The 10178-nt window shown below is 41.8% G+C and overlaps 1 protein-coding gene across 2 annotated transcripts in view; it reads right to left on the bottom strand.

Moving 5' to 3' along the window:
• Positions 1–10178, bottom strand: part of rptor (regulatory associated protein of MTOR, complex 1) — a 196939-nt gene that overhangs the window by 5295 nt on the left and 181466 nt on the right. For both annotated transcript variants that reach the window (XM_037689604.1, XM_037689605.1), the window contains exon 30: positions 3342–3448. In XM_037689604.1, the coding sequence (XP_037545532.1) occupies positions 3342–3448 (107 nt within the window). The remainder of the gene's footprint in view (positions 1–3341; positions 3449–10178) is intronic.

The raw sequence follows: 10178 nt of genomic DNA, 5'->3' as shown, positions 1-10178 counted from the left end.
AGTTCATCACCAGTCTGAGCATTGTGAGAGACTGAGCATACAGCAACCGTTGCCCGAGTTCAACACCAGTCTGTGCTCTGTGAGAGACTGAGCATACAGCAACTGTTGCCCGAGTTCATCACCAGTCTGTGCTTTGTGAGAGACTGAGCATAGAGCAACTGTTGCCCGAGTTCATCACCAGTGTGAGCTTTGTGAGAGACTGAGTATACAGCAACTGTTGCCCGAGTTCATCACCAGTCTGACCTTTGTCAGAGAATGAACATACAGCAACTGTTGCCAGAGTTCATCACCAATCTGTGCTTTGTGAGAGACTATGAGTATACAGCAACTGTTGCCCAAGTTCATCACCCATCTGCCCTTTGTCAGACACTGAGCCTACAGCAACTGTTGCCCGAGTTCATCACCAGTCTGAGCTTTGTGAGAGACTGAGCATACAGCAACTGTTTCCCGAGTTCAACACCAGTCTGAGCATTGTGAGAGACTGAGCATAGAGCAACTGTTGCCCAAGTTCATCACCAGTCTGAGCATTGTGAGAGACTGAGCATACAGCAACTGTTGCTGGAGTTCATCACCAGTCTGAGCATTGTGAGAGACTGAGCATACATCAACTGTTGCCGGAGTTCATCACCAGTCAGAGCTTTGTGAGAGACTGAGCATACAGCAACTGTTGTCCAGGTGTCTTGGTGGTTTTCTCCTTCCTCCACGGTCACAGAGTTTGTAAGGACAGCCTGCTCTTGGTAGATTTACACATGTCCCCATATTCCTTGCATGTCTTGATTACGGGTTTAACAGAATTCCTTGGAAATCTTTTTGTCCTCATCCCATGATTTAAACTTTATAACATTTTCTCTGAGTTGAATTAGGTCAGTCACTTTAAAGCGGGTGAACATTTATGCAACTTGTTTTACATTACATAAATTAATTTAATTGGTCTTACGTTGGAGAAATTTGGTTTCACTTTGACACTGAAGCAGTAATTTTATTTTTCTTTTGTAAAGAAGGCCAATTTTTATTAACCACAACCGATTTATAACAGCAATAAAACCATAAAACATCCAAAGGGGTGAATACTTTTTATAGACACGGATACTCTTTCAGTTTTTCAATATACCAAATAAAAATACTTTTTTTTACAATTAATCAATATAAACATTAGAAATTTGCACAACCTTTTTTTAATCTGTTATAAGCGGGCAGTTTTAAACCTTAGCAAAATTCTCATGTAATGACTTTAATATATATTTTTTGCTCTCGTATTTATTTTTTTTATTGATTTGTATAATATATTAATAATATGTACTGAAACCAAACAGATGTCCTTGGTAGATGAGTAAATATTATTCAGTCCAGCTCTACAGTTGCTGCGAGGGAGAGGAAGAACCTTCAGCTTGTTTTTGATCGCACTTTCAAACTAAGGTCACTTAGTTTTTGAAGCTACAGAGTTTCAAACCAGCTACTGGGACTTTAACAGAAAAAAACAACAACTAATGTTTTAGGGGCAGAACAAGGGATGAGTACAATAATTTTTAATAATAGTCACTAATAGGGCTGAAAAGCTAGTAACTGGCAGTAACCGGCGTTTCAGTATTTAATTACAAAATGACAAAATCTTTAACCTGCTTCAAATCATTCTTAATTTAGTTTCTGTAAAATCTAAAGAGCCAGTGGTGAACTTTGACAACAAAAAAACAACAACATATGAAGCTACAGACCCCAAATATCCAGGTCTAAAATCCATGCCGAAGAATTATTTACCACCGAATACGGCACAAACTATTATACAGCAATGGCTAGACAAGCAAAGACCTTGTACAATGTTTGACCTTGACCTTAAAGCTAGGGTAATTAAAAATGTGCATGACTCTCCGTTCTGTGATGATGCATATGTTTAAACTAAATTTAAGTATCTTGAGCGGATCAGAAGTTATGGTCCAGACAAAAATGTTTATTTCAAAAATGTACACCGGTGGGTTGAATCATAAATCCGAGAGCAGCTTGGGCACAAAGCGAGCCGAGAACGATGTGGGCAATAAAATAATGTGCACAGACATGATCACAGTGATGAACGTGGAAAGCTCCGTGGTTTTAATGTTGATTCTATTTTTATAAAAATGTTTTATTGAGTTTCTTAACTTTTACCTTCATCTGTTGATTTGGACTTTTAACATGAAAATCAGGAACAAACTTTCTGGGATTGTCAGGATGTGCAGCAAAACTGCTGAGACAGCTCCACAGAACCTCACAAGGCGAGGCCAGTGAACAAGGCCAGGCAGATTCTGGCAGATCCTGATCACCCACTCCATAGTGAGTTCAAGTTGTTCCATCTGGACGCTGCTGCCCAGATGTAAGATGAACAGAATGAAAAACGCATTCATCCTGTAGCGATCAGGCTTCTCAATGAACAATGATGACGTCTGTACTGTTATTTTAATGTCTCAATGTCTTGTGTAGTAGAGCTGTCATTTGTAACCCAGGCCTGAAGCCCGACCCAGCCCGAATTTGGGCCGGGCTGGGTCATTATATGTGCTGGATGGGCAGGGCGGGTCGATGTCAGGCTTTTGATTGCGTCAGCGGACGCACGCAGCTGGCGATCCAATTATATGGCAACATGGCTTGCCATACTATCACCATCCGCACGCGGCCTTTTGACCGCAAACTGACCGGCCTTGAAAGAGGTAGAATAAAGCTAAAGCTTCAGATGGGATTATGCTTCCAGGAAGCGATCCATCGCCCAAATTGACGTTCAGCCACTGCACTCAGCGGACACGTGCGGCCGACGACCCAAACAGGTGAGATCCCAAAGCAGGGCCCATGTCCGAATAATGCAGAATGCAGGCAGAAGCATGGCTTTAATGCGCTTTGATGGCCACGAAAGAACAAACACCCCCTCAGCTCTGATCTTCTTCCCCTTTTACTCAGCTGCGCACGTCCGCCGGCCGTTAACTATATAAGCAGTCAAAGCTTAATTAAAAATGTTTTTTTTTTGGGTTTGAACCTGTAATTACTGTTAATTCTTCGGGTCTGGTGGGGTTCAGAAATAATGGAGGTGGGGTTCAGAAATGATGGCTACAGGCTGGGCCGGGTCGGATTTTTTGGGCCCGAATGCAACTCTATTGTGTAGTATGGATGTTTTTGTGTGCCTATTTGACTGTGAAACGAACTGCAATTTGGGGATAATAAAGATTCTTGAACTTGAACAGGACAGTGATCTTAAAGAATCTGGGCATGGCCACATGGCTCGCTGGTCACTTGTACCAAACGCTCACAATTAAAAACCTAGAGAAGATGAACATAACTGTTTTTTTCCTTTAGAAAATAAATTTTATTAAAACATTCAGTACCTGGACCTTCATTTCTCGGTCAGTGTCCCAGATCCGGATGATCCGAACGTCTCCAGACGTCATGAGGAGGCCTGTCTCCTGCTCCCAGTCCACGACCATCCCAGCTCCTGAAACACGAGGCGGCCCGGTCAGAGAACAGAATACGAACACACGGCAGCTTTAGTTCCTGTTATCACAGCGACAGAAGGCAGCTTTTTAATCACAATTACACAAAATATTAAATTACTGAAAATAATTTCCCCACAACATGTGACGTGTTGTTCTTAATTTGTTATTTCGAAGCCTTTAATTTAATTTAAAATGGACCCTCACACACACACAGCTGTTTAGCACAAACCGTGTGTGCGCACACTCCGACACACACACCCGGCACAATCTGTTGGAGATTTCAGGCGGCTCCTGCTGCCTCAAGCAGAAAGTCAAATGAAAGATTAGTGCAACAGCTTCCTGCACCACTGAATGACTAATAAATACACAACCCCCTCCTGCTCCAGAGACCGCAGCAGGAAAATAAATATCTTTGCAGTCAGTTTAGGCTGTGTGGTCAAACTTCATGCAGAGTTTGAGTCCCCACGACCACTTGGGAGACAAACTCCAATGATGGCTCTGAGCCCGTCGCCACGTTCTGGCTTTGATGAGTCAAACAACACTCGAGCGACAAACTGAGGACAGCAAGGCTCTTCACATGCTGGCAGTCACAGCAGGAACCAAGTGAGCAGTCCTAAGGAGGCCCTGCTGGCTACACGATGGCCGTCCTAAGAGCTGCAACTGTAGATTACAGAACAAGACCGTGCTAAAATTTGGATCCAGTCCTCATTTAACTCTGATCCATGAATCATCAACGATGAAATAAACAATTTCGTTCCACCATATGTACCACGTGACAAATAAAGAAACTCTGACTCTGAACCACAAAACAGGACAGTTCAAGTTTAAACTGGATCTGTCGTCTCTTCGTTACCGACTGTCACAAACACACAATTTGTCACCGGCTCTTTTGTTGAACTGATTCAAAAAATACCAAAGAAAATGGGTTTATAGAAAACAGGATTACATGTGTTTGAATGGAAGGGAGGCCAGTGGAACAGTGAGGCTACAAGGAGCAGAGGTCACAAAGGTGCAGGACTTCAAGGACTTGGGGTCCACTGTCCAGGAACGTGAGGAATGTGGTAAAGAGGTGAAGAAGAGAGTCCAGGCAGGATGGAGTGGATGGAAAAAAGTTTCAGGAGTGATTTGAGACTAAAGGGTGTCAGCAAAGGTCAAAGGAAAAGTTTACAAGACAGTGGTGAGACCAGCTATGTTGCATGATCTGGAGACAGAGACATGGACAAAAAGACAGGAGACAGAACTGGAAGTGGCAGAAATGAAGATGTTGAGGTTCTCCTTAGGAGAGACAAGGATGGATAAGATTAGGAATGAGATCATCAGAGGCACAACACAGGTTGAACTGGGAGATAAAGTTAGAGAGGACACACTGAAATGGTTTGGACATGTCCAGTGGAGGGACAGTGACTTGGACATGTACAGAGAAGAGACAGTGGTTTGGACATATCCAAGGAAGAGACAGTGGTTTGGACATGTCCAGGGGACGGACAGTGGTTTGGATATGTCCAGAGGAAGGACAGTGGTTTGGACATGTCCAGGGGAGAGACAGTGGTTTGGACATGTCCAAGGGAAGGATGGTGGTTTGGACACGTTCAAGGGAGAGACGGTGGTTTGGACATGTCCAAGGGAGGGATGGTGGTTTGGACACGTTCAAGGGAGAGACGGTGGTTTGGACACGTTCAAGGGAGGGACAGTGGTTTGGACCTCCCCTAGACATGTCCAGGGGAGGGACAGTGGTTTGGACATGTCCAGGGGAGGGACAGTGGTTTGGACATGTCCAAGGGAGAGACAGTGGTTTGGACATGTCCAAGGGAGGGACAGTGGTTTGGGCATGTCCAGAGGAGGGACAGTGGTTTAGACATGTCCAGAGGAGGGACAGTGGGTATATTGGTAGAAGGATGTCAGAAATGCAGCTGCCAGGAAAAAGACACAGGGGATATATATGGATGCAGTAAGAGAGGACATGGAGGTAGTTGGAGCGAGGACAGAGGATGCAGAGGACACAGGAGGAGGACACCCCGAACAGGGAAAAGCTGAAAGAATTACTTTGAATTTTGTTAACAAACAGATAAATTAGGACGGGCACACCAACTTCCCACAGCTGTTTGAGTTAATAAAACTACTGGAAGGTGAACAGTTCGTCTCTGAGCAGGTTCTGTGGGGAAACGATGGTCTGACAATCTGAATGACTCACAAAGTGAGTGACCTTCAGACCAAGGGGCTCCAAAGAGACACGGCTGGATCAGCTCAGGGTATTTATGTTCTCAGAGGTTTGGTCTATGCCACTCAGTCTGTATGGTGTCAGACTTTAAGCTCTTCTTTTCACCAGTTTAATTCCATTACAGGAGCATCTATGTGTTTCTATAAAGCCAAGATCTATCCATCCTCCACCAGCCTAACGGCATCATGACCTCATCCTGTTCTCCTGGCCCTGGATTAGGAATAAAAATCCTGAGCCCCACGCGGCGGCGCCAACGCACAGACTGTGACGTCACGTAGGCTGCTCAGGCATCACGCCGCCTGCAGCGCGGGCTCCTGCTGAGCCAATAGCACGAGAGGAGAACCACTTCACAGAACCGAGGCTGCGAGAACAGACGAGGCATCCCCTCTGAAGCAGACAGCTCAGATGTGAGGGAATCTGGGGTACAGTAGCAGGGGAGGAGAGCGGAAGATTCCCCGACACATTGAAGCGTGCGCAGGCACTTCCTTTGAAATGAGCATCAAACACGTTGGCACACATTCCTGGGATTTAGACGGCTTTATCTGATGCCTCGTTACGTTTGTCTGAATAGACTGATCATGAGAAATCACTTAGGGATGTACCTGTGTGGACGAGGGAGAAGGTTCCGCTGACTAAGCAGCTCTGAGTGCGATTTTTGTCTTAAACCTGGTTTTACTAACTCTCAGCGGAACGGCTCATGTTAGGAATTAATTTAGGAAAATGAAACGTTTCCTGAAAACTCACATTAAAAGCTATTACTTACTTTGTAAACTTTTTATTTACATGCAATATGTGTGTGTCATGTTATGGACAGCAAACAAACTCTGGCTTTGCAGTTTCATTGTTCTTGAAACAATGACAAATAATGGTATGGTATGGTATTGATGTGAATAAAGCTTAATTCATTCATTCATTAGTTCATTTCTTAAGCTTTGAAACAGGCCCTCTGCTCTAAATACACTTTGTAATAGAAACAAGATATTCAGACTCATTTTATCCTGGAAAACTTTAAAATCTTGCTCTAGTCTAATGATCAGGATAATTGGGCTTAAAGAAGGTAGTGTCATTAGAAATAATGGTAATAATTTGTAGGTTTGGTAAGAGACTGTGTGTAAGAGGGACTTTAGCATTTAGGGTATAGTAGTAGCATAAGTGGGTGGTACAGTAGCGTAGCTGGTAGAGCTGCCACCTCTCAGCGAGAAGGTCACCGATTCAAATCCCGGCCCAGGGCCTTTCTGGGTGGAGTTTGCATGTTCTCTCTTTGCTGCGTGGGTTTTCGCCGGGTACTCCAGTTTCCTCCCACAGACCAAAAACATGCATGTTAGGCTGATTGGTAAATTTAAATTGTCTCTAGGTGAGAGTGAGAGAGTGAATGGTTGTTTGTCTGGTTTGTCTCTATGTGTCCCTGTGATGGACTGGAGTCCAGAGTGTCCCCCGCCTCTCGCACTGTGATGGCTGGATATGGGCACCAATGATGCCCTTGACCCAAAAAGGAAGAAGCGGGTAAAAGATAATGGATGGATGGATGAACAGTAACATAATTGTAAACAAGCGGTACGCAAATGTCACTGATGGATGTGAATAGTGAATGTTTGTAGTGTTAGAGATAAGTGTTTTTCTGGACTGGAATTGAACAGATAATGTAAGCAAACCTTACATATTTATAATCCAAGATATTTAAGTGGGTATGAGTTACACTGTGTTGAAGAACAGAAGTAGCATTTTCTGTTTTCTTGTACGAGGTGGTGCGGAGTGACAGATCCTGACTAACGGAAGGAGATATTTTATCCACCACCAGGTGCAATGTTGGAGCCAGGGAGTGGCCAATGGTGGCCTTGGCCACCATAGATTAAACTTTGGCTATCATTTGAGGAAACTATACCATTAAGGAATAAACAAAACTAGAAAGCATAGTTTCCTCAAATGGTGGCAGCCATCTTGGATTTTGACTTGGCAACCCAGTTTTTGAAATGAACTTTTCTTACATCTAGATGCAGCCACACACAAAAAAGGAAGTTGGCAACTCCTTTATTTTTCAAGATATTCAGCTCACAACATTCACTGATGGACAGAGAGGGTATTTCCAATTCTCCATTTTTATTCCACGACAAAGGACAACAAGGGGTACACCACTGTTCTCCATCGCGGAGGGATTTGAATTATGAATGTTTGGAGTTTTGGAGATGGATGTTTTTCAGGAATGGAATTAAACAGAGGAATGGAAGTAAACCTTAATGTTTCTGGTGCAAGATATTCAAGTCGGTAGGAGTTACACTGTGGAGAACGGGTAGTGATTTATTTTTTTTGCCTGTCCAAGGCAGCTCAGAGTGAGCAGAGGGAGACATTTTATCCACTATAAGGTGCAACGGTGGAGCCAGGGAGTGGCCACCATGGATTCATCTTTGGCCACCACCCCAATCATTTGAGGAAACTATACTTTTAAGCAATTTAAAACCTGGAAGACATAGTTTTCTCAATGATAGAGGTGGCCAGTTTTCATATGGCATTGGTCATCTTGGATTTTTATGTGGCAACCCAATTTTCAACGGTGAGCTTTCTTACATCTAGATGCAGTGGCACACCAACATGGAAGTTGACACCAAATGTATTTTTCACGTTATTGAACTCACAAGAGAGACAGACCAAGTCCCCTCTTGGCTCTGTGATGGAGGACAATCAGGAAGGACAAATTTTCTACGACCACCTTTGCATTTAGCACTAAACCCTTTTGATGATGTAAAGGTATTTTTTTTTTTTTATCACTTCCCCTACTTTGGTTCTTCTCTTTGTCTTCTCTACAGTCCCTCCAGAATCATCCACTTCTCTCTTTTTTTTATAATTCAAATATCATCACACATTCTAAATAAAAAGTTAGCTGTAAAGATCAGAACCAGCAGATCTGAAACTTAAAACCAGACCTTCTAGCTCTGTCTCCTGCTAAAAGAGTGCAGCTTCTAAAAACAGGATAAAAAAAACACATATGTCCTGGAGAAAACTCTGAGAAGCTGAGTGGGCCAGTTACCTTAATAAGGCTCAATTTGGAGACTAAAACTGCGAAGGGGGAGAAGTTGGAATGAAAGGTACCAAAAATGAATAAATAAATAAATTAGAACCCACTAAGTTGTGCTAGTTTATCATCGCTCCACCAGTGCACTGAATGTGTTATTTATTAATCTATTCCTTTGCAGAAACATCTTATTTTCACAATTACCTTTTAAATTTCCATGCATTCTAATTCTGCACCGTTTTCTCCAGACTACCGACTTCTACAGTTATCCCACTGACTACTTGGAAGGTAAAAAAAACCTTGTTAACAAAAGACATTTATGAAAGGAGTCACAATCCTCACGTTAACACTTGTTGATCTAAGTATCGTGGATGGAAGTGTTTATAAATTATTCACGAACATCACAACATTAATAAAATCCCTGAGCGTTGCCAAGACTAGAAATTGAATGAATAAAAAGCTCAGCTTGTCAGAAAAAAAGTTCCAGTAAAAATTAAAATGAAGACTACAGAAATGTATTCATGAAATTCCTTGTATGAACAAAAGATCGTCTTTGATCTAAAATTCAGTTTCCCCTTGGAAACAGGAGCGAACCTCAACCAAAACAAAGACACACCAAGTAAAGACATAAATAAATAAATAAAATAAAATAATTGATCTTGATTCTGAAGATGAAAACCTTAGCTTTAAGAGGTGCCCAGGTTGGTGCTTTTAAAGTTTCTAAATCAGTGACATTTTATTTTCATGCTTTACATGTTCCAATAAAAAGGGAATTTAGTGCATCAATAAACTCTTTTATTATTTTTAAATTTAATCCAAATCCTACCATTTAATTTAAAAGACCACTGATCTGCAAAGAAAAAGAAATTTAAACAGAAAAAGTTAAAATTCTATATAAAATATAAAATAGATTGTCAGTTTAGCCTTGATGATGGCTCTTTAACTTTACCATTAACTATATAATTAAATTAGATATATAATATATATTATATTATAGTGAATTGTTTGGAGTTCAAACTGTGTGTTGTGAATGACTTTCAGCTACTACCACACCAAACTGCAACTCAGTATCTGTAAAACCGACAGTTATGGACATTTTTGTATATACTAAGGTAGATTAGTTGTGGTGGCCATATTGAATAGTATTTTATTTAAAAAGTTTACCAGTGGTAGATACTAGATCCAAACTGTGTGGTTTAATTTTCATAAAATTAATTCACTGTAGGATAAAAGCTTGATTAATCCTCCCCAGTTCTTGTTTTGATACCAGCTTTCTTCATTTGGAAACATTTATTAAATGCTTGAATGTTAAAACCAGTTTTAAACTTGCTATTGGGGGTGGGGTCGATTTATCAAACTACACCTGGAAAATCTACTACTACTAATCTCTGAACCACGGAAACTACACCCAGACCACAAAGCTACAACTAGACCATAAAAACTACACCTGGACCATGGAAACTACACCTGGGCTATAGAAACTACACCTGAACCATAGAAAATA

Source organism: Nematolebias whitei, chromosome 16, assembly GCF_014905685.2.
Source record: "Nematolebias whitei isolate Nwh7 chromosome 16, NemWhi1, whole genome shotgun sequence".
NCBI lineage: Eukaryota > Metazoa > Chordata > Actinopteri > Cyprinodontiformes > Rivulidae > Nematolebias > Nematolebias whitei.
Note: the sequence above shows the minus strand (reverse complement) of the source record. Positions and strands in the feature narration are given on the sequence as shown.